Source organism: Aulonocara stuartgranti, assembly GCF_965226115.1.
Source record: "Aulonocara stuartgranti genome assembly, chromosome: 17".
Classification (NCBI taxonomy): domain Eukaryota; kingdom Metazoa; phylum Chordata; class Actinopteri; order Cichliformes; family Cichlidae; genus Aulonocara; species Aulonocara stuartgranti.
This window is the reverse complement of record NC_138953.1, coordinates 6452136-6476754: the sequence shown is the minus strand read 5'-3', so window position 1 is coordinate 6476754 and position 24619 is coordinate 6452136. Positions and strand designations below refer to the sequence as shown.

Genomic DNA, 24619 nt, shown 5'->3' with positions numbered 1-24619 from the left:
CCATATCAGTAAGCCTGCATTTAGAGTCTGACTCTGCTGTTAAAATAATGTTTGTTTGGTTGATTATGTTTGTCTGGCTGCAGGGACACTGATCCTCATGTTAGAGACTGCGTCAGATCCTACACAGAAGACTGGGCAGTCGTCAATAGAAAGTAAGGCTTCACCATGTGAAAATATTCTTAAAATACACATAATAATCCTGAAATAATATTAGTAAATGAATTAAAGTGTTCTAAGTAATGGCTTGTTCCTTCAGATATCATAAGCTTGGTACTGGCTTTAATCCCAACACTCTGGACAAGCAGAAGGAGCGCCAGAAAGGCCTCCCCAAACAGGTGTTTGAAGCTGATGAGATGCCAGACAGCAGCAGTTACCAGGATGACCAGGTATCCTTTTTTTTTCATTAGGAAAATAATTAACCTGAATGATGTGTGTTAATTTCAGATTGACAATATCAAGATACAGGTTTAAAACAGTCCCACAGTGTATATGCTAGTCTGTCTTTTTTGCATTGGTTGTATTGCAGGATGACTTGAAGCGACGGTCAATGTCTATCGATGACACTCCGAGGGGTAGCTGGGCCTGTAGCATTTTTGACTTGAAGAATTCCCTCCCCGATGCCCTGCTTCCTCACCTCCTTGACCGTGCCCCCAATGAGGAGATTGACCGGCATAACGAAGACCAGCGCAAGGCCAACCGCCACCGTGAACTCTTTGCTCTGCACCCCGCCCTCGATGAGGTACAGTAAGCACCTTTCCATATCCTTAAAACCTTTTCTGCTAGTCTCCATTAAATTTATAGTTTAAACAGTTTTACATAACTGATAAAATTATTGTGCAATTCAGTCTTTTTTTTTTAACCCCACACGTTTGTGTGAATGTGTAGGAGGAGCCCGTTGAGCGCCACTGTGTGCCTGAAGTACCTAAAGAACACTTTGGACAGAGGCTACTCGTCAAGTGCTTGTCCTTGAAGTAAGTGGTAGACGGCCTTTTTCAGAAAAGAAAAAAACGCCATGTAGCTCTTTTATTTAACTGCTGCTTTCTGCTGATCCACTCCTTTTTCTCTCCACCTTGAAGGTTTGAGATCGAAATTGAACCCATATTTGCTAGTTTGGCCTTATATGATGTCAAGGAAAAGAAAAAGGTAAGCTGTTATGCTTTACTCAGTGCCTCCTCAGCTCTGAGTTGTTGGGTCACTTCTGCAAACCGTTAAAATCGTTGGGAGGCCAAACGAATTTGATGAGTGGGCTATTAAATTTTATGTTGTGGGCCTGTTATGTTTTTGGGAATGCCGTTAAATCATACTCTGGAACTATGTATATATCTGAACAACCTTATCTAGTGCCGCTTCTTTCTGTTCCCTTTTAGCTAACAAACACTAGAGGGTAGCAGATGCCTTGATAAGTAGATCTCTCATATATAATGCCGCTTCACGGCTCCATAAATTTCTCTGGTGGCTTATTCATCACTGAGATGTTAACATGTTTGCCAGCCTCCACGAGCAAGAAGCCATGCTTTAGTAATAGAGTCATCAGAAATTACAATTAAATAATAATAGTTGTGATGGCGTAGTGCTATGATTACATTTAACAGGTGTTTTGGTCAAATAATAATTATCCGTGTGTCTGTTTCATGTGTCCTTCAGATATCAGAAAACTTTTTCTTTGACCTAAACTCTGAGCAGACAAAAGCGATGCTGCGTCCTCACATTCAGACAGCAGCCATCTCCACGCTGGCTCGCTCTGCCATATTCTCCATTACCTACCCCTCCCAGGATGTCTTCCTAGTCATCAAGGTGAAACAGTCATGCTAGAATTTCATCTCTCTTGTCAACTTTTGTTTTGTAATACGTAAAAGAGTACTAATAGCGGGTTTCCCTGAATGTTAGATATCCATGATTATGCAATGCCATCAGTATAAGGGTACTTGAGGCTTCATGTTTCTCTTACAGAAATGTCTTTGAATAAATTACAAGTAAAACCTTGACTTATTGTCCCTCTTTGATAGCACCAGAATACATTACATCAACCAAAACAAACACTGGACAGTTTTTCATTGCAGTGTTTGACTTAGTATGAAAGATAAAGCTTAATTGAAGAAACCTGCTGTCCTTTCACAATTTGACACCCATCTTCTGACCTGTTTCACTGCACGTGAGTGTAGTTACTGAAGGCTGTGTTTGCTTTGTCAACAGCTGGAAAAAGTACTGCAGCAGGGTGATATTGGAGAGTGCGCAGAGCCCTATATGGTCTTCAAAGAGTCAGACGCTGCCAAGGTACAATGAGAGTGAATTAAATGATGAATACCACGAAAGCTCAGTCTCAGATGTATTTCAGTTATATGTGATGTCATAATAAATGTTTTTATTCATTACTGTTTCTGCAACTGCAAGTACTCATTTAAAAGTACATTCCTTTTCATGGTCATCTCCTAATTTTGTTGCAGTGAATAAAAATTAAAACAAAAAGAATTCTGATTCATTGTTAATGTACCACAAACCCTGTATTTACGTTAACATTTCTATTTTTTTATAGAACAAGGAGAAGCTGGAGAAGCTTCGAGGCCAGTCAGAGCAGTTCTGCCAACGTCTGGGGCGCTACCGAATGCCCTTTGCGTGGACCGCCATCCATCTAATGAACATTGTTAACAGTGCAGGCAGCCTGGAGAGAGATACAGAGCTAGAGATGAGCCTCTCAGGTCTAACCATCTTCTTTTAATGCAAGCTTTCTAACTGTAATTGTAGACGTTGACCATGTATCTCAGAATGATATCAAAAGTTCCAGTGAGTAGGAAAAAAAACATGCCAGTGTTTTTTATGCCCACTTTCCATGTCACACATGGTCTAGTTGAAGAGACCATAACAGACATGGCAGTCATGCATTAGGTGCATGGACATTTCAGTAAATTGGCGTGCTTTAGAAACAAACAGGGCAACATCATATTGATCCCTGCTGTGTTATTTTTACTGTGACCCTTGGTGTTTGACTACCCTTTGACCTTAGAGGTTATCTTTGATGCTGACTGGTGGCGACAGCCTTCTGTTGCTATGGCAGATTAGAACAATGTCTGCATGTTCAGAGTGGAAAATAAATGTGGGCTTTAAAATGTTGAGTTTGTTTTTGTTGTATCTTTTTAGAGAGGAAAGGCTCATGGTCTGAACGGAGGAACTCGAGCATTATGGGAAGGCGTTCTCTGGAGAGAACCACAAGTGGAGATGAATCATGTAGCCTGACAGGTTTTAGACCTGCAACACTTACCATCACCAACTTCTTTAAACAGGTCCATGTGAATGTGCTTGCTCACACGATAGTAGATTATTAGTATTAGATTACTTTTCCTTCCCTTTGTCATTTTCTCATGGTTTTTTATTCTACATGTTATTTTAGGAGGGAGACAGACTTAGTGATGAAGATTTGTATAAGTTCTTAGCTGATATGAGAAGACCGTCTTCAGTGCTGAGGAGACTCAGACCTATCACAGGTACTTAAAAGTGGAATTTATGCTTTCCTTTGACTGTCCTGATTTGAAATCTGAAAATGATTCTTTGCTCTTTCTTTAACACTCCTTTCCCCTTCCTCTGACTACTCACACACTCACCACAGCCCAGTTGAAGCTGGACATTTCTCCAGCTCCGGAGAACCCCCACTACTGCTTGACCCCTGACCTCCTGCAGGTTAAGCCTTACCCAGACAGCAGGGTGCGTCCCACCAGGGAGATCCTTGAGTTTCCTGCCAGGGACGTCTATGTGCCGAACACCATATACAGGTACAGAAAAAAACATCTGTAGTGAATGAATAATGTCTTAATGGTTGTTTATTTGTCTGTTTGACATCGAGATTACACAAAAAATGAATTTCAAACCAGTTTGTACTTAACTCAACATCTAAATACTACTTCACTCTTTAGCTCACTGGTTAAAAAATGTATTTTATTGATGGATGTGTTTATTGAGACCTGCAGTGTCTACAAGGCTGTGAGTCAACTCGCAGTCAAAAAGTGTGTTTTTATTTTAATATCTTTTCTGATTGTCCTCAATCTTAGCCTCTGACATTTGCCCTTTATTCAGTAATAATTTTAAAGACCAAAACTAACGCTGAAATTAATCAAAAATGAAGTAAAACTTAACATTTAGTCTATCCTAACCCATTGTATTTTTGTATTACTGTGAGAACTATGCTCATTTCTACATTTGAATGTGATGTAGGCAGGTTTGATGTATGGATGGGTGTGTGAATGTGAGGGTGTTCAACATTTGTTTGTATTGTACTATAAAAAATTTCAATAAAAATATATGGAAAAAAAAAACCTTAACATTTTCAAACAATAAAAACTGAAGTGAAACAAGAAATTCCAATCTGGAAACTAATTGAAGCTAAAGTGAATTAAAAACAAAAAAGGGTTATTTAAGGGTTAAAATAAATTAATAATAATTATTAATAATAATAATTAATAATAATTAGAAAATATGAAACAGCGTTGACAGGATTTATATTACTGTGCAGTATAAACTATGTAAGGAGTATTTAAAAAATTACACCTGCCATTTTTTCTGTTGTGTTCCATCCAGAGCATTTTATGTTAGCATACAATGTTGTACTGCTGAAAACTTCAAGGGATTACATGAAGTATGAATTTACTATTGTTACATGAGTCTATATCAGTAAAGATTTTCAGTTTGTTCTTTTTTTTTTTCTTTGAGCAGTATATTTTGATAGACCAATATTAGGTGATTACATCCAGACGTTACCAGACAGGTGCTGACAGGGCCTGACTGTCTGCAGATGCAATTGGCCTGTGACTGATAGTTAGCCGAACTGAGTTAAGTGGAGTGGTTTTATTCCTTAGATCTCATTTTCATTAGTGTGTCAACCTTTCAACATGTCCTCTTTACTTATTTAACTCCATTTGGTTCAAGACAAAATCAAACAAAGAAATAGTACCATAGTTTTGTTTTGTTTTTATACAGGTAGATTTATTTTTGGCCTCATAAATATGATTTTAGCACACTAAGCTGCTTCTCACAGTGATGTGTTAGTATGAAAACCTTTACAGTACAGTTGGTTATTTTGTAATAATGAGCAAAAGTCAATATGACTCAATAATGTAGGAAACACACAGAAATGATCATTTTCTAGTGGTACCTGCATAAATCATATCATATCATAGTTTAAATACAGAATAAAAAAAAATATAAAAGAATAAGAAAAAGAAAAATCAGTGCGCTGTCTAAAGCTTTCTAGTTTGTAGTGGACTTTTTTCAGAAGCAGGAGATGATCTTTTTACCTTGACTTGCATAACTTGCATGCTTTATGTAGTAATCTGTTGGTATTTGTCCCTTTAGCCACTTTGAACATGTAGTTCTTCCAAACATACTTTAAAATACCTTGTTTTGTTGTTGTCATAAATGTATCCAAGTTCACCTTAATGGTTGTTAAGCAGTGTGGGTTTCAAAATTGTAGTCTATTCTCAGAAACCTCATTTGCTGTTATATCACTGCAATGTATTGCTTTGCAATCAATTCTGAATTAGGTTGCTGATGTGGATCAATATGTCTGTTTTGCAAGCGATGACAAATGTTGCATAATGACAGTTCTACTTACTGTCCTTGTCTGATCAGACACAGTAGGTTAACAACCTGTGTGCCACGGTGCAACAGGTCGGCATTTGCTGACGTCTGACATTTTTTTGTTCTGCTATCTGGTGGTGAGCACTAACCAATGGCCAAATAATGTTAGGGAGGAATCTGCTCAATGATGTGGGTGAATTAAGACTGGACATATGGAAGGCCTGTGTTATGTCACTTCCCCCTCCTGTTGAACTTTTTGGATGTCCGTGTATTGGGAAAAAAGCCAATAGTATTATATAGTGTGTGGACAGGGGGCTCAGTTGGAGATATCAGCAGTTGAAGCTTGTCGAATGGAGATTTTGGTCATCTTGAGTGAGTAGGAAGAGCCTGTGGTTGGCCTCCAGTGAATGCCCTTCCTCCTCATCAAGCGCCCCTTTGGTCTCAGCCACACATGCCTTGCATTAAGGTTGGTTTCACCGCAAGCATTGAGCCACCAGCCACCTGCCAGGGAGTCAAGATAGGAAATTATATCAGCATATATCAGTCTTAGCTATGTGATTTTGTCTTGTTTAGAAAAAAATGTCTTCATCAGAGATAATTATTTATTTTATTACTATGGTGGAGAAACATTCCAAGATACTGTGACTTGGGATTGTACCTGTGGAGCTGCGTGCACAGTTGGAGTTTTGGTTGCTGTCTGTGTTTCTGTCTTTTGTGGCAAATCTCATGCCGGTGCAGTTGGCCATGGTATCAGGCAGGTCACCTGAGAAATGGCTGACACGTAGACTATAGTCCTTGGAGGGACCTTCCAGTGAGAAGCGGTATTCAGCCCAGTGTTTTTCCTCCTTCCAGTCCTCCAAATCAACGCGAAGGATGTAAACACCTTCCTGTGTAATGCTGTGAATCTTTTTTAGGCCCAGCCAGAAGTCCTCTGTGTGACAAATCAAATTTATTTTGTTTATTTGTAGGAAAAACAAATCTCAGAAACTCTGAAGTCTCAGTTCATCTTATAATGGTTTGAAAATTGTAATTAACTTCCAGCAGACTTTGGGTCAACCAGGTATTAAAAGCATGCTGTTAGTAGCATGTGGGTTGTAATCATTAGGCAGGTAGCTGTGAAAGAAGGTTGAAACTCATCTTTTGCAGATGAAGAGCCTTTTTGTTGTAAATGGGTTATGAGTGCTTGTATGAGCATACCAAGTGCTGTAGGGAAGGCTGCCAAACTGGCTGTGTGCTCGGATAATACAGGAAGTCGTTCAGGGCTGATATCTGACAATTATTGTTTCCTGTGACCAAGGCTATAGGGAGCACTTACAAATGCTCCTGCAACCAAGACACTGCTGACACAATAGATTTTCTACTTTAATAGAAAATATTTAGGAACTGTTCTGATCAGTTGATTATGGCTTTTTCTTTATATTGTGTCATCCCCTATTGTTTTCTGCTACTTTCAGTATATATTTTTTTCCTGAATATGCCATGACATTTGTGAAAAATGAATGTTTATTACGAGTAAAGACTGTCATTTTTTCTGTTAATTCTAAAAATAGAATATTTTATTTAAAAATTTAAACCATAAAGTGTACTCACTTTCTAGATCTCCAAAACCTTTTTCGTACTTTTCCCATGTCTGATCAAAATCCACCGAACCATCAACCCTGCGCTGGATGACTGTTGAACCCCCTTCTGTAAAAGAATAAAGAAATATTTCAGGGAATGTAAAAGTTTTGTCATAAATAATGTGAGTAGGTTATCAACTTTTTTTTTCTTTCTTTTTTTTTTTCTTTTCTTTTTTTTTTTTTTTGCTCTTTCCTCAGTCATTGTAGAAATCATAAATGCCAGTGTGTTATCTAAAAAATGTCAGTGCTTGTGAATGCAGAAATGGTATTTGGACGTCTTTGATGAGAACTCAAGATTGCTTACCCACCTGAACTCATTTCACAGAAAACGTTGAACGGCTCTGATTGGTTTGGTTTGATAACGTAGACACCACTATTTGTTTCTCCTTTGTTAAACACGTCAGTGCAGTCCATGGGAAAATCTGAAAAAAATAACAGTGTAGAAAAGCCAAATTAATTCCTTAACTCTACTTTTATTTAAGTAAGTTTGGCATTTAGAAAGATATTTGAGTATATTAAGTAATTACCACTTGTTTCCAGGCCAGTTGAGTTTCCTTTCAGATATTCAAACATATCAAGAGTTTCGTAGTCAGAGTCCATTAGTTTATCAGCTGTATCTTGAAAACTCTCATAGCTGAGCTGCAGGAGATACAAGTGAGTCACTCATTTTAAATAGTTTTATATATAGTTTAAACAGAATGTGCATTGGTAATGTAACAAATTAGATTCTCAGTGATTTCAGATATTTTCCCTTGAAAGGCAAAATATAATGATTTCTACTACAAGTACCTTTTCCTCCAGGTTTTTAATCTTTATTTTCTGGTAGTCCAGCTGATCATGTTGCTCCTTCACAGCTTTCAGAAGATTGCCAATTGTTTTATCTTGAGCTTCAATCACTTCCTAAAAAATATAATACTTTGAGTCTCATGTGTTGATGTGAAAGTTTTTCAGGAAAAATGTAAAACAAAAATTATCCTCAGTTAACTCAGTTTGTAAAATGCAGTTAAATCTGTTTAGTGGACAAACGCTGCACAAACACAGCTTATCTGCTCCTTATTCAGCGAGCATATCTTGACTGACTTGTGTTGTAAAGTTTTAGCTGCTGAAGCATCTTACCTTGAGAGATGTGATTTCACTAAGCTGATCGGCAGGGACCATGCTCTGCGACAAGCCCTTCAGTCTTTCTTCAAGGTTCCCCACCTTGCTCTGCAGTTGTGTGCGCTCCTGCAGAATGTTGTTGATCTTCGAGTTGATTTCCAGTGACAAATTCTTGATCTCCTCATTGTTGGCCTTCAAATAGCTAGTGGTCTTCTTGAGCTCTTCCTCTTCCTCTTTAATCTCCGATGTGACGACTGAGAGCTGGTAAAAAGAGCGGTCAAAAATATTGAGCTTTTGGAAGATGTCGTTGATCTGTGCCTTGGTCTTGTGGACGAACTCTCGTAAACTCTGGCCTAACTGGAGGAGGCCGTTTGCTAGTAGGCGAACATCGTCCAGCATGGCAAAGCGAGACCTGGGTTCGGGTTGGATCGGTGCTATGGTGGAAGCCTGGGAAGGCAGGGTCGGGTGTTCTTGTCTCCCCGAGGCTTCCAGGGGGGCAGCTACGGTTGAACTGGTTAGCACCAGCAACAGGAAAAATACCTTCATGATGATTTTTCTATTCCAGTCCTAGAACCCTGCTTTAGCTTTACTCGTGTTCTCCTCTACACTCTTCTCTCTGCTGCCTCTGCTGCTAAGCTAGACTTGTTTGCTGCTAAAGCAATACGAGAATGTCGAGCTGCCTCGTGTTATATACTGCCCTCTCAGTAAAGGCGGGGAGATTAGCTGATCATTAATCCCTACTATGTTTTTAGCCATGTACCCCACCTCCTCCCAAATCCCCCTTGACCCGTCCTTCTTCTGAACAAACAAATCACAGCAGTGTGCGAACGACATGTGTCTACCCCCCCCCCCCCCCCACACACACACACACACACACACATACACGCACTCACACACTCGCATACACACACACTAACCATTTAACCCCAATCCTCTCTCCATACCACACCCTACCCTGCTCTCCAGCACTTTAGCTGATCAGCAGAAAGCCAACAATGACCACTGCTGTTTTGATGGATCGTCAGCCTGATCAATCTCAAACCTTATAACCCTGCACTCACTGGGCTCTGATTGATAATGCTGTGTGTAATTAATGCTCCTGGGTTTGATTTAGCATCCTGCTGAATCAGCCTCACACCAGACACACACACACTCTCTCTCTCGCTCTCTTGCTCTTCTTTCTCTTTTTGTCTGGAGATGGGATTGAGTCTGTCATCTGTGCCAGGTTTGAGCTCCTGGGTATGAATGATTTCAGAGAGTTTGGATATTATGCACTCATCATCACAGTTTTATTGCTCACTCATTTTGTCCCTTCAGATATGTCATGGCCTGTTTTTGTGTGTGGGATATACTGAGTTTTCTGATTAGCTTGCAGCTTTTAACGAATCATCCCTGTGCACTAGGATCACTCGTAAAAAACAAAAACAAAAAACAGTTTTATAGGCTTGCAGTGGAAGTAAAATATGCTGACCTTCAACTGTGGTGGATGGTGGAACTAATCAGTAAAAATGTTTTGGTGTAATATTTAACTGGAATATAAATGTTGTAATTTTGTCATAGTAACACATTGCTGCATTTAAAAAAATAAAGCAAATAGTTAAACGCTTGAAATTGTCCATAAAAACAAGTTTTTAGTTTTGTTTCTTTATTTTCTTAATTAGCGTTAGCTTAAACTGTTAAATTTACAGTTACTATGCATTAAAATACCACACAGTCGTTATAATGAGCTTGCTAGTAATTTGTGGTTTTAAGGATTTAGTAGCTCAGGTTGGAGTGATTCCTGGTCTTTTATATGAAAAGGGGAGGAAACAAACTTGGTAAGGAAAAGAAGGACTGAGTAAATGGGCCAGAAATTTACTTTATTGGCATAAAGTTCCTAACAATATTTAGCTCTCTAGACTCCATTCCAGTACAGTGATTATTGTTTTGACTAACTTGAAGATACTTGAGAGTTAACATGTAACCTCTCATGCTGGAGTTCATCATTTAACTGCAGACGGCACATCCTCGAATTTTTGTGTTGATAGTCAGCGGACTTATACCCAGACAGGCATCCATAAAGTTGTTTCACTTCTTTCTCGTACTGCATCTATTTGATAACTTGTTGGAATGTCCAAAGACGCCTATTACTGTGACTCAGGCAGATCTCAAACACGCTAGCTTAATGTTTTGATGTCAGAGACATCTGATTTCAAATTCTCACTCAAGGGATGTAGAAACATATTTTCATGTCCTTGAATATCTCACTATATGTTGGCTGGTGGGTAGGACACCACTCTTCTGTACTGGTTAATTAGCAGGTTGGGGTATTTGTGACTAAGTGGAAATTGTCTCCATGTAATGCATTTAAAGAAATGCACTTTTTAATGTTAAAACATAGATTTTTGTTAGCTTAAAAATAAATTTAAAATGGGTCTAAAAAAGTAACTCTGAATTCTTACCTTAACAAGTCTAGAACAATTATTTCACTGCATTATTGTACTACATTATCAGTCTTGAAGAATATATGAAAAATCCTTCAGAACATTGTGTGACAAAGGTAATGTTTTGGACTTGTGGAGTGTAATCTACCTCTACCAGGTCACATAGATCAAGAAGCACTTGAGAATCCTACTAAATTAATAATTCAGTTTTTAATGCTCTATAATTACTCGTACTGGGAAATTTTTCCAACAACATCTAATCTGTTTATTAGAAAGCTAATGTTTTATTTAGAGCTGATAAACGGTGCCAGTTTTCCCTTATGGAGCCCCTCATCTCAAAATAGTAACTGTGCCTAAGTGCCATCTACATTGTAAAGTTTGCTTTCACATGTGTACTTATTAACTGAAGTTGAATCGGATGAGGTGAAGTGACCAATCAGGAATGCTTCCATTTGTGCTTTTATGGGTATTTCAGCTCTGCCACAGTAATGTCATCTTGGGGTCTATTTCAGTTCAGCAGCATGCTTCAGAACAGCCATGACAATTACTAGGACATGCTAGATGGATGTTAACAGAGGAAAAGATGGATTAGATTTTTAATCATTAGACAAAGATTCCCACGATTCCTTGTCACTTGTGGTTCCAGCTGCGGTCTCTGTGGGGGTTATCCCCCACAGAATCGACTACGTCATTGCGGTTTGTCAGCTGATCCCAGGTTGCTTTACACTTCCTATTCTGGGGCTTCCTCCTCCTTCCCAACAGTTCAGTAACGAGTATACCACACACATTTTGGCAACAATGAATGGGATTGTGAAGTAAAACAAGAGATTGACCAGGTGCCTTTTATCTCATGTATATGAATTAATTGCAAAAAACGTCCAGTGTAAACCAAAGTAGTCTGGCTTATAGGGAGACTTACTTCACATGGAAGCAATTCTTGTGAAGTGGCAGTTGATAAAATTGGAAAAATAGCATCTCAAATTCGGAAAATTTTCCCCAGGGCCCTCAGCCGTTTATTCTCCACACATTATTCTGGTTTCCTTCTTTGCACGAAATTACGGACGATAATGCCACGCTCTCAGTACCCATCTTAAAATATTAGAAATCATTGCAGATAGTTAATATCCTTTTGTAGTGATTTATACAGTTCCCATTCCCCTCTTATCTAACCCATTCTGAAAAGTAAAGTCTATTTGCAATGGTTACCTTTCATGGTTACTGACAGGCCAAGCCTCCCTTAAGTACCAGTCAGAATAGGTTTAGCTGCTGTGGGAGCCTTGCCCCTTTTAATTGATCAGTTCGTGGAAACTGATGTAACAGTGTTAGGTAAGTAGGTCAAGCACTTTCAGAGACACTTGGTTATTAGAGTTAAAGGTCATTAATCCTCTTTACGTAGTCAAATGATATGGCCCTCCTTTTGGATTATTTTTCAAATCTGTATTTGAAAATGTGCTACGCAGTATTATAAAATTTGCTGAGGTGTATTAAAGTTACCACTTTATAATAGTTTACCTTGTGATGATGAGTAACACTGCTGCTTCCTAGATGTATTTTAAGGCCTGGAAAATGTAAACAATATGAATCTGTATGTTAAATGTCTCAGTTGCAAAAAGATTTTGATATAAAAGTAAATTGCTCTAAGGTTTGTGTTATGCTTCTTTACTGTGTTATTCCTGTCTTTTAATTCCAGTGTGGTTGAATCTCTGATGTGCATTCTTTTTCCTTTGTGTCTGTGCTCTTGAACATATATTTTTCAGAAATCTGCTATATGTGAACCCTCAGAGTCTGAACTTTGCCAACCGCCAAGGCTCCGCCCGCAACATCACTGTGAAAGTGCAATTTATGAACGGAGAAGATCCAAGCAATGCAATGCCGGTACACAATGATTTTCCAAAACATGAAGATTGTTGTTTTTGAATCTTAGTCAAGCTATGAATGTAATATCTGTCAGACCTTTTAGTGTCTTGGCAACTTTTATTATGCAGTTGGTAATAATTAAAAGATACATTTTTCATTATCTGATTTATTGTAAAACTGTTGTTTATTCCTCAGGTAATATTTGGGAAGTCAAGTTGTGCTGATTTCTACAAAGAGGCCTACACTGCAGTGGTGTACCACAACAGGTGTGTTTTGGTTAGGGATGGGTATCGTTTAGGTTTTATCCGATACCGGTGCCAAATCGGTACTTTTGAAACTGTGCCGGTGCTCAAACCGGTGCTTAAAGAATGGAGAACACAAAATTGGTCCAAAAACCTGTCATGTTCAGCTGTTTTTTTTGTAAAAAGATAACAATGTTAGCCTTTTCTGCAGCTATAGAGGATTTATGGCATCACTCTTGGCTGGAAGCAGTGCTTAATCAATGGAAAAAAACACTAACTTTGTCCAAAAACCTCTCATGTTTAGCTGTTTTCCACTTTTTCTTTGATCATTTTAGCCTTTTTGGCCAGGGTGAAGGGAGTATCTGCCATCAAACAAGAAGACAGCCTCATGTAACTACGACAATGTTTGCTAGTTCACCTTACATGCATTAATGTAATAACGTGGTTAGCCTACTCAACGTAAATTACACACGAACAACATTAAGCTACTCACGCAGAGAAGAACAGCTGCTGCTGCATCATCATCCGTCATCATTTCTGCTACACTGGCAGGGCTAGGGGCCAGGACTCTCCTCTTCGGGGTTTTTGGGGGATATTGCTAACTCCGGGTCCGATAACAGGCACCCCACGCACAGTAGATGCGCTCGGTGTGAGGTCTCGCAGCAAGCTATCATACGGCGCATTTCTCGGCTTTTAAAAAAAAACGCTATGCGTCGCCAGGTGTTTCATCGGATTTGAGGTGTTACCTCCTTTGACAGTATCACAGTATCAGCTTAAAGCACTTGTTGCAGGCTGCTGAGTTTGCACATTTTGCTGTGAAGTACAGCCAGACTTTTGACCGCTTCGCCTTGGTCACTTTTAATCTGTAGCTCTGCTCTAAAAGAACGCACGTACCTGGACCCGCCTACTATCCTCGGAAACGTAAAATGATTGGCTAGAAGTGTATCACAGCTCAGGAAAAAAAAAGCACCGAAATAAAGCACCGAAATGTGCGCTGCTTTTCGGTCTGGTTACTACCGTTTATGCACCGGACACCGGTACCCATCCCTAGTTTTGGTTGAAATAAGCTACATAGTGTGCTGTTTCAAACGCATTGTCAAAAATCAACTCTACTCAGAAAAATCAGGAAAAAGGATGTTAACCTTGATCTGTATCAAAATGAGAGAAAAACATATCCTAAAAGACAAAACACAAGCAGATCAGGTAAAACATCCTCATTGTTTAGAGGACAAAAATCAAGCGTTTGGGAGAAAAAAACCCCACTGCAAACCAAGGAATATATAGAATAGCATTTATTATTTACCAAAGTTGTAAAGAGCCTTCTTGCTGTGAGGTGACGGTGCTGATCACTGCACCAGCATGCCAGCTTACAAAGGCCAGAAATTTAAATCACCACTACTTCAACATCACTGTAAAGTCTGTGCTTGTCCTACATTCAGTGCTATTTTTTTTAGAACTGGGTTAAGTTCATTTTTAGATGGTTTCAAGTGGTGTTCATTTTAATAACTAGTGTAAATTGTTGACAGTGCCTTTGTTGTTATTTATATCTGAGTGACAGTGGCACTTTGACTAGGAATTTGCTTCAAAAGAAGAAATGTCAATACAGTTTGCATTTCGCTTAGAACTAGCAAAAAATATTTTACCATGTATATCTCTAAAAATAAGAAATGCCATAAGAAAGAACTTCTTTCTCCATCTTGAATTTGCTGTTGGTTTTAATGGAGGTTGCCCTGCCAATAACCTACAATCATTTCCAATAAAAGTTTCTCCTAATGCTGTTTTTGCTCCAGGATTTTTCCTGTTCTGGTCCAGAACCAAACTGTTTCTTCCCATGAGAAATCAGTTGCCTTCTATGACCCTTTTAAGCAGTTTGGGTTGTTTCCATCCTTGAAGCTATCTTAGTAGATCTGTTGATGGGCTTACTATAGCTGTGGTTGTTTGTTTCTGAATGTTTCCTCCTGAGGGACTTGTAAGAATTCAGCTGAAGTGAATAATAATGTGTTTATATAATTTCTTTGTTTTTAGATCACTTGACCTGCTTTACTTGAGACAAATATTCCCAAGTTAAAAATTGAGGGTGGAAATGGAATATGTTTAGGTCAATTGATATAAATATTTGTAATTGTGGGGGTGAAAATGGAGCACATAAGCCTGTTAAGCCAGTTTATAAAACAACAGGCCTAATGTATTCAATATTCTTTGCAATTAACTCTCTAAAAGCCTTCTGGGAAAGCATTGAGAAAAGCCTTTGCATATTTTCTGACTGACGTGTGCTCCCTTCAGTAACATATACTGATCACCAGTATTGAAGAGGTCTTAACCAGTGAGCAGGCAGTTAGTAGAACAGCGCACTTGCACATTTGATACAGCTAAGAAACTCTTCTACTGTTCTCTATGCCTAAGTTGTGCTTGTACAGTGTGTTCAGACAGTGGAAGATCTATAGTTATAGTGGCTGTAGCCGGAACCATCAGCCAAATGAAGCAACATCGAGATAGCGGCCTGAACTGTATGATATGCTTACACAGTTTAATCGATTGAGTGCAAGCCACTCAAAAGAGATTAGTTCTCAATTATCTGAGAACTAATTATCTTTTTTTTTTTTTTTTTTTTTTTTTACTAATTGATGTAGATCTCCGGACTTTCATGACGAGATTAAGATCAAACTGCCCGCCTCTCTGTCAGACCACCACCACATTCTTTTCACCTTTTACCATGTCAGCTGCCAGCAGAAGCAGAACACACCACTGGAGACCCCTGTGGGATACACGGTAAAATCATGTGATAATGCACGTGTGTATAATTTCAAATTTGTGCTCTGTTCTTTCATAGCTGTGAATTTAGACACACCCACTTCAAACCCCATTTGCAAAAAGACACAAATGAAAGAAATTTAACTGAAAATAGCACAAGTACAACATATGGAAGGGTGAAAAAAAGATTCATTTATTTAGCGAGATGTTTACACAGCCTATAAATCTTTTTCAAAACAGTCACTCACATTCTCCTAGTGAATTTAGAAGATGTATGTGTATTGTTTATCATTTATCTCTCTTTTTTTGTGTGCAGTGGATTCCCATGTTGCAGAACGGGCGTCTGCGAACGGGACACTTCTGTCTGCCCGTGTCTCTGGAAAAACCACCACAGTCCTACTCTGTTCTCTCCCCAGATGTAAGATGCATTTTTTAAGCTTATATTGAATGAAACAAGCATAATGCAGAGAGATGAGCTAAAGGAGAACTTCTAATGTTTCTATATTAAATATAACTAGTGTTCTATATATGGGATTCCCAGGATGCACTTCAGAAATCATTAGTATATAATACTGCATTATCACAAGCAAATCAGATAACCTGGCCCTTCCTTTCATTGTTTCTCTCTGTTATGTAAGGGCCACTCGGATTTACTCTCCCGTTATTGTACCTTCAGGTCCCTCTCCCGGGCATGAAGTGGGTAGACAACCACCGAGGAGTATTCAATGTAGAAGTGGTCGCTGTTTCAACTATCCACACACAGGTAATAGTACTAAGCACAACGGCTTCACAGTAGCTACAGTAGTTTTGTGCATTTTTCAGATTCATTAGTTAAATTATGTCCTAGAATGTAAAACCTTAGAATAGCAACATAACCTGTTATTTTGAAACAAAGATGGACAGATTTATTATTGTAATGTGACTCAAAATATTTCACTTAACGTTAATAGAAAAACATTATTTTCACACCTAAACTGTAATTCTTTCCCAGCACCAGTTTATTAGGTAGTGACTCTTACCTTACCAGTAATTTACTGAGGCCTACTCCATCTCTGATTTGACTGTGGTGTTGGGAGGGGCTTGACCATGGCTTCTAGGAACCCAGCTGGGACTAATGTGCTCATAAATCACTGTTCTTGGCACAGATTAGACTTGTTGGATTCTCCTGTGTACTTGTAGCAATGTTCGGCTTGCGGTTTTTACTCGGGGAGCCAACTTGCTGGTTTAGCAAAGAATACAGAGGAATAGATCCAAGCTTACTTTTGTTGACTTTCTTCCCCTTTAGCTTTTTCATCCTTGTACGCAATTGTGTTTTCTAATTCTTGCCCTCTTCTTCTCTTGGTATTTTTTTTCTATCCATTAATCTTTGTCACATTTCTTTCTTCCTTTATCTCCTTTTTACGTGATTTTCTCTGTTTGCCACTTCCACATTATGGTACTGACATTTGTTTTTGCCAAAAAACGTTCTCTCTCTTATTAACCTCATCTCTACCCCCATTCCTCCAACTCTCCATCATTAGGACCAGTACCTGGATAAGTTCTTTGCGTTGGTGCATGCCCTGGATGAGCACATGTTCCCAGTAAGGATAGGAGACATGCGAATCATGGAGAACAACCTGGAAACTGAGCTCAAGTCCAGCATTGCAGCACTAAACTCATCCCAACTTGAACCAATAGTTCGATTCCTTCACCTTCTACTTGACAAGTTGGTGTTGCTGGTAGTGCGCCCGCCCGTCATTGCTGGACAGATAGGTATGATAAAGGCCTGCAACAGATAAAAACGAAAGGCTACACTTGTAATTATGTTAACTAGCAGAAAGCTCTTCTTTTTGTCTTTAGTGAATCTTGGGCAAGCATGTTTCGAGGTGATGGCCTCCATAGTGAACCGGCTTCATAAGTACCTGGACACCAACCAGGACATGCATGGCCGCAACAGCCTGCTGTCTTCATACATCCACTATGTCTTCCGCTTGCCCAGCACCGACCCCAACTCACCCTCGCCAGGTACAGTGACTACAGTGTCCTCCCATTTTTCTTTATCCTGAATCTTCTTCTATTTTCTCCTTTTAAGTTAACCCCTTTCAACCCTTAACTCATCAAATCTTCCTGCCATAATTTTCTTTATCTATTTCTTTTCATCTTTTACTATTTTTTTCCTCCCACATCCATTTTGTCTTCTACCTGCTCAACACAGACACCAACTCATCCTTAACAGGTAGATATGGCCAGCGTCTGTACATCACAACAGATTTAGCCTTTGGATAAAAGTTACAGTTGTTTTTTTGGTGTATTGACTAGGGATGGGTATCGTTTAGGTTTTATCCGATACCAGTACCAAACCGGTACTTTTGAAACGGTGCCGGTGCTTAAACGGTGCTCGAACCGGTGCTTAAAGAATGGAGAACACAAAATTGGTCCAAAAACCTCTCATGTTCAGCTGTTTTTTTGTAAAAAGATAACAATGTTAGCCTTTTCTGCAGCTATGGGGCATATATGGTATCACTCTTGGCTGGAAGCAGTGCTTAAACAGTGAAAAAAAAAAACACTAACTTTGTCCAAAAACCTCTCATGTTTAACTGTTTTCCACTTTTTCTTTGATCATTTTAGCCTTTTTGGCCAGGGTGAAGGGAGTATCTGCCATCAAACAAGAAGACAGCCTCATGTAACTACGACAATGTTTGCTAGTTCACCTTACATGCATTAATGTAATAACGTGGTTAGCCTACTCAACGTAAATTACACACGAACAACATTAAGCTACTCATGCAGAGAAGAACAGCTGCTGCTGCATCATCATCCGTCATCATTTCTGCTACACTGGCAGGGCTAGGGGCCAGGACTCTATTCTTCGGGTTTTTGGGGGATGTTGCTAACTCCGGGTCCGATAACAGGCACCACACCCGCAGTAGATGCGCTCGGTGTGAGGTCTCGCAGCAAGCTATCAAATACGGCGCATTTCTCGGCTTTAACAAAATGCTATACGTCGCCAGGTGTTTCCTCAGATTCGAGAAGTTACCTCCTTTGCACAGTATCAGCTTAAAGCACTTGTTGCAGGCTGCTGAGTTTGCATCTTTTGCTGTGAAGTACAGCCAGACTTGGACCGCTTCGCCTTGGGCATTTTTAACCTGTAGCTCTGCTCTAAAAGAACGTACGTACCTGGGCCCGCCTACTACGCTTGCAAAGGTAAAATGATTGGCTGGAATCCAAAGTGTATGACATTTCAGGAAAAAATAAAGCACCGAAATGTGCGCTGCTTTTCGGTCTGGTTACTACCGTTTATGTCATGGCACCGGATACCGGTACCCATCCCTAGTATTGGCTTGTATTTGGTATATACAGGTTTTTGGGGTTTTTTGCAGTGGCTTTTGTTGTTAAGCCATCCACTGCCAGAAGTGTTAATAAACTACTCTGAAATGATGGGTTAATTACTGGATAGTTAGGTGCAGTGGCTCATCGAAGTCCTATTTTCCTCATTTTCTTTCTGTTGTGTGTCACCAAAGGCCCAGGAGGGTTGGGAGGTTCGGTTCACTATGCCACCATGGCTCGCTCAGCTGTTCGACCAGCCAGCCTTAACCTCAACCGCTCCCGTAGTCTTAGCAACAGTAACCCCGACATCTCCGGTACGCCCACCTCTCCTGACGATGAGGTCCGCTCCATCATTGGCAGCAAGGTAAGGTCTTCAAGTCATACACGACCCTTTCTCTGAGTGGTCATTCAGTTTTCTGTTAAATCTTTAACGAAGCACTAAAATTCTTACATGTGGTCCAAATGTGGCCTGAACGCACGCTCATATTTTTGGGAGCACTTTGCTCTAAATTTGGCTCATACATACTCCATGTGGATGTCAGATACTGTAGTTAATTATTTAACACTGTTGTAATGTAGGAGCTCTTGCTCTGTGATGTATTTTTAGACAGACTCGTGTAAGGTATTTGTACTGAATATGTGTATCTTAAACCACACAAGGTAGAGGCCTCCCTCTGCACAGTGACCCACAGTTTTATCAACATGTAAACTGCATGAGCGTTGTGCAAACACAAGCTTGAACATCTTATCTCTCCAACCGTTGTACGAGCAACCTGTCACACACATATACTCACTCACTCACATGCTATGCACAAATAATGCTTATTATGCATTGTGAAAAATGTACGTTGTATTTAGTTTAAAGTCAAATCAGTCAAGATTAAATATTGTTTCAATAGCCATGTCTTTTCTGAGGACTCTAACAGTAGTATAGTCTCTTCAGTCTTTTTTTGATTTCTTTGTTCCTTTTTATTTCATTTTATTCTTTTAATTGAGGTCATGTATTTTGTCTCATATAATTTGGGAGTTCCCACTTCAAACTTTTTTTTCATATAACCCCCTCAAAAAACCCAACAAATACGTGAACAGTGACTGAATGATGTAATGTGCCTTTCTAATGGTCTTGCTATATTTGTAACCATGACATGATGGATGCAGCCCCTTTTTTTGATGAGTTTCCTTTTGCTGCTAATACTTAACTAAACCATTCTTCTCTTGTCTCTTAGGGAGGGGTAGTTGTTGTTGGGGTGGGGGTTTAACGCAGAGAAGGAAAGGGAGAGAGAGAACCTTTGTGCTTTGCTCCTATGTGGTGATGATTTTTAATTTACTGACAGCTAACCGTTTTGAGGCCCTTGGCATCGTCCAGCTGTCCTGACCTCTGAACCTCTTTAACTTGTCATTATTCCTTCCCTCCTCCTTCTCCCCCCCGTGCTGCTCGCTTGTTCCCTTGCTTCCTGCCTGCCTTGTGTCCTTTGACCCTGGCCCCCCTAGGGCTTAGACCGATCCAACTCGTGGGTGAACACCATGGGCTCTAAGAGTGCCCCCTGGGGATCCAGCCCTGGGTCCGCTCCAGAAACCATGCAGGTGGTTTTATGAATGCCCCGTCCTCCACTTTGCCTCACGACAAAAACAACCTACACTTAAGGGATACTGAGATATTTGGAGTTTTGGCTTAGTTGTGTGCTTTGCTGGAATCATTAATAGCGAGGCATATCGGGTATATCAGTGCTTATCCATTCTAAGGTTTTTCATTTTTGTGTCTTTTTATTTTGTCATGCTCACACCTTTCATTAATATTTTCAGCCTATCCTTCAAGCTCTTTGCAGTGGTTTTAAGTGACCTGGCTGTGATGCGGACCACATTTTGCTTTTTTAAAAATTCAAAGTACACATATTTCTAAACCACACACAAAGTGGCTAGTATCAAAGACTCTAAAGACAAAGACATAAAAGACCAAAACTTCAGAATATTACAGTATTCTGTTATACCTCAAGTCACAACCCTCCCATTAATCCCATACGTGGGAGTCACAGCCGCCTCCATGACCCTCCAGTCATGTTAGTCTTAGGTGTCAGCCCTCTTTGCGAATCACATCTAACACATCTCTTTTTTTCTCTGTATCTGCATTAAAAGTAGCCAAAATTAAGATGTATCCAAATATAGGCCAGAGCAATCCATGGTAGCAGTTTCTCAGATATTGTTGACCTCTCTTCTGGGTTTACTGTGATCAGTCATTGCTAGCCTAAATCCAACACAATCTTTCAGAGAATAATTGGGTTGGTAGAGAAAACGAGAGTTGTGTTAGAATTCCATCAGCAGACTAGTCGTTCTTTTTTTATGCTTTTTTTTTTATTTATCTCCCCCCCCCCCCCCCCCCCCTCTTAAAAAAAAAATCCCTCTTTCCCTCTATGGATTTCCTCTGCTCTCAGCTAGTTAACCTGCATGACCCTCTCCTAACACCCCTCATTTCAACCACAGTTCATTTATTTCTGGAGCATGGTATATCTGTGAGTGTGACTGTGCATCTACGTGTGTGGTCTTTGTCTGCCTCAATTTCCATCTTAATGTGATCTTAAGTCCTCTGTCATTTTAATTTGTCATAACATATTAATTTATACAAATATAAAAATAAATGGGCATATTGTAGCCATAGAATCACACCTAGCTTACCACAGTAAATGTGCATAGACTGGCAGAGCACATTCATAATAAGCATTTAGCATAGGATGTTGTCCAGCTACCTGCAATAAAACCATCTCTGAGGTCTTGTATTTACCTGGAGGGATGCAGAATGGCTCATTATTAAGCAATGGCTACAGTGTTGCACAAAAGCATTATTAATGTTGAGACTACATTTGATTGCACTTTTGTGTAGCCATTTTGCATCTCTACCATAAGATGCTCAAACTATTGATGTATCAGCTGTTTTAGATTATGGGTACAATGCTTTTCAAGTGCTGTGGCCCTGTCCTGTGTCTGTTGTTTTGTGTCTTCATGTATGAAAATGTCCAACAGATCACAAAAGTGTGTGTGTGTGAGGGGGCTGTGTTACTCAGCACGCACGTTTTGCCTGTGTGCTGAGGAAGAAGGTGCAACCCCACTCTCTCGTTGCTCCTCCACTAACCTTGCTGTCACCGTTCCATTCATCCCACTCATAGGCCATGGAGCGCTGTGGCAATCGCATGTCTTCGCACACTGAGAGCGCCAGTTTCTTGCAAACTTTAACAGGACGGTTGCCCACAAAAAAGGTAGAGCCACTTGCACTGGGGGAGGAGCCGACCCCCAGCCACCTCTTGTCCTCCTCCTCCTCACCTGTCTTGTCTGTGGATGTGTGCCTCTGGATTGATTGATGTCGTATTTGGTTGTTGTGGAGTCTTGTTGAATGCTGTATGTCACCGATCTGCCTCTTGTTCTCAATATGAGGATATTTTGATGTGATGTGAATGTTGGTTGTAATCTGGCTAACACTGACTATTGGAAAGTCTTTTTTTATTGTCCACCGCTCAGTCACAGAGTGCAAATTGTATCTGGTTTTCATTTAAAAAAATCTGATACTGTTTGACTTTCAGTCAGGTGCTATGTTACCATAGGACATACTTACCAGTAAACATACAGACAGGTGGGCGGGTATGTTTAGTGTCGTATCGGGACAAAGTTCATAATTTTCACTTAGGTTGAAAAAATTCAATTTATAATAGAATTTTTAAGCAGGTGTAGTTTACTTGGTGTTTTATACCAAGCTGTGTGTCTGCTATAACAACCTTAAACTCTTTAATAAAATAATTCTTTCCAGTAGGCAGTACAATACAGGTTTAAAATGATGTATTTAAGACTTACCAGTCTGATGAAAAGTCAGTATGTTAGCCAGACTTGTGGTGGATTTTAGTGTTGCATAAAATACACACAACTTGAAAAATGTTATTTTTGCATAATAAGACGACCAAATGTAAAAAAAATTAATTAATTAATTAATTAAAAAATGTTGTTCTTTGTAAAACTAGAATTATTTTTCTGTCTTTAAAAGAGAGAAATGTATTTTAGTCATATACATTAGGTCGCACTACAAAATACTGCAGTTTCCATGGTGAAAGGAGTGCATCATTTGTTAAAAGCAAAAATGTTGCACACGTCTATAACAGTTTTTTTTTATTAATATCTAACTGTCTGCAATGAAGTTCATTTTCAGCTTTGGAGGAGCAGAAGCTTTACTGGGCTGTCTTGTTCTTTCATATAGAGAATCTAGTACGCGTTCTTATTTGTTCTATATTCCTGGTCACAACAGTTGATACCTGCTAGCAGGTTATGTCTGTAGCCAATCTAAAACTTCTTTTATGTCATAACCCATGAAAATAAATACATTTTGAGATCTATCTGACCAGGCGAACTAAGTATAGATTATGCTTGGTTACTTTTTCTGGTGCCTCACATTATCTCTGTCTGGCTGTACTGCTTTCCCTTTCCCTCTCTGTCCATCCCTCTTTCTTTGTCTCCGTTTTGATTTTCTGACTCAGCTCTTCCATGAAGAGTTGGCTCTCCAGTGGGTGGTGAGCAGTGGAAGTGTACGTGAGGGTGCTCTGCAACAGGCCTGGTTTTTCTTTGAACTCATGGTAAGAAAACAAAATCTGGATAAAGTGTAACACATGTGGGTCTGTCTGACATTGTTCTTTTTGTGTAAAAATAAAAAATAATATTAATAATGATAATAAAACTTGCCAACAGCTTATGTTTTAACCCAATGAACACCTTTACCTCAGGTGAAGAGTATTACCCACCACCTTTACTTCACTGACCGCTTAGAGTCACCCAGGAAGAACCGTTTCCCAGAACGCTTCATGGACGACATCACAGCTCTGGTCAGCACCATCGCTGGTGACATTGTGTCTCGCTTCCAAAAGGTAAATAATGACCCAGTTCTGTGTCTTGAGGTGTTTGTAAGAGGCTTGTCAGTTTGGATTGGAACAGGAATTTGCAGGATTGTTATATATGGGAAAGTTGGAAAAAGGAATCTTATGAGTTGTTAAAACTGTAAAAGAAGTTGTATGTTCATATATTTTTGTCATTTCTGGACATTATTTTGTGGCATATTAAGTTTTGGGGTGTAATTTCCAAGGCATGCCCGTGACATGTATAAAGCATGTTTTCTCATCCGTTCAGGATCTGGAGCTGGTGGAGAGGCTGAACATGAGCCTGGCCTTCTTTCTCAATGACTTGCTGTCAGTTATGGACCGAGGTTTTGTCTTCAGCCTGATTAGGGCATACTGGAAACAGGTAAATGAGTTTGTTTTTCTCGGTCTTTTGGTTTTTAATTTTTAAATTGCCATGCCTGTCAGGATCAGTATGACTGGAAAAAAGCCAGGTGAGTGCCGAAATTTCTGATTAGGCCTTCATTAAACTATTTAAAGCGTGGATCTCCTTTTTGTGCATTTCAGCTTTATTTACAGCACTATAACAGCCTAATATGTGATGACATTTCAACACTTTCCTTTACTGCACATGCTCCATTTTTGTTTGTAATATGTAAATGAGTATTTTCTGTTACCTTTTTCTAGGTGTCCACAAAGCTTTATGCTTTACAGAACCCAACCCTGGAGTCTTTGCGGCTTGATTTCTTAAGGATTGTTTGCAGTCATGAACACTACGTCACCCTCAACCTGCCCTGCAGCCTGCTCACACCACCTGCCTCTCCTTCTCCCTCTGTGTCCTCAGCAACATCGCAGGTCAATTTTTACTCTTAAAAGGCTGACACTCTGAAAATTTC

The 24619-nt window shown here is 39.6% G+C and overlaps 2 protein-coding genes across 15 annotated transcripts in view; one reads left to right on the top strand and one right to left on the bottom strand.

Annotated features, from left to right (window-relative positions):
• The window catches only part of dock7 (dedicator of cytokinesis 7), a 48215-nt gene that overhangs the window by 8766 nt on the left and 14830 nt on the right, over nucleotides 1-24619 (top strand). For 7 of the 14 annotated variants that reach the window (XM_082510689.1, XM_082510691.1, XM_082510690.1 and 4 more), the window contains exons 4-28: nucleotides 84-152; nucleotides 257-386; nucleotides 527-739; nucleotides 886-971; nucleotides 1077-1143; nucleotides 1645-1794; nucleotides 2194-2274; nucleotides 2534-2696; nucleotides 3136-3278; nucleotides 3386-3479; nucleotides 3602-3764; nucleotides 12463-12580; nucleotides 12758-12828; nucleotides 15435-15573; nucleotides 15872-15973; nucleotides 16232-16318; nucleotides 17076-17307; nucleotides 17395-17559; nucleotides 17750-17770; nucleotides 19056-19225; nucleotides 22020-22109; nucleotides 23373-23468; nucleotides 23616-23756; nucleotides 24016-24129; nucleotides 24411-24578. In XM_082510689.1, the coding sequence (XP_082366815.1) occupies nucleotides 84-152; nucleotides 257-386; nucleotides 527-739; nucleotides 886-971; nucleotides 1077-1143; nucleotides 1645-1794; nucleotides 2194-2274; nucleotides 2534-2696; nucleotides 3136-3278; nucleotides 3386-3479; nucleotides 3602-3764; nucleotides 12463-12580; nucleotides 12758-12828; nucleotides 15435-15573; nucleotides 15872-15973; nucleotides 16232-16318; nucleotides 17076-17307; nucleotides 17395-17559; nucleotides 17750-17770; nucleotides 19056-19225; nucleotides 22020-22109; nucleotides 23373-23468; nucleotides 23616-23756; nucleotides 24016-24129; nucleotides 24411-24578 (3073 nt within the window). Of the gene's footprint in view, nucleotides 1-83; nucleotides 153-256; nucleotides 387-526; nucleotides 740-885; nucleotides 972-1076; nucleotides 1144-1644; nucleotides 1795-2193; nucleotides 2275-2533; nucleotides 2697-3135; nucleotides 3279-3385; nucleotides 3480-3601; nucleotides 3765-12462; nucleotides 12581-12757; nucleotides 12829-15434; nucleotides 15574-15871; nucleotides 15974-16231; nucleotides 16319-17075; nucleotides 17308-17394; nucleotides 17560-17749; nucleotides 17771-19055; nucleotides 19226-20352; nucleotides 20446-22019; nucleotides 22110-23372; nucleotides 23469-23615; nucleotides 23757-24015; nucleotides 24130-24410; nucleotides 24579-24619 lie in introns of all 14 variants that reach the window. The other 7 variants (XM_082510684.1, XM_082510683.1, XM_082510687.1 and 4 more) reach the window with 4 other exon arrangements.
• Nucleotides 3795-8943, bottom strand: angptl3 (angiopoietin-like 3). The gene is made up of 7 exons (XM_082510694.1): nucleotides 8301-8943; nucleotides 7974-8084; nucleotides 7712-7823; nucleotides 7493-7606; nucleotides 7156-7251; nucleotides 6224-6496; nucleotides 3795-6066 (listed from the first exon to the last, which is right to left on the bottom strand). The coding sequence occupies exons 1-7, from the start codon at nucleotides 8826-8828 to the stop codon at nucleotides 5882-5884; spliced, it is 1419 nt and encodes a 472-aa protein (XP_082366820.1). The 5' UTR covers nucleotides 8829-8943; the 3' UTR covers nucleotides 3795-5881.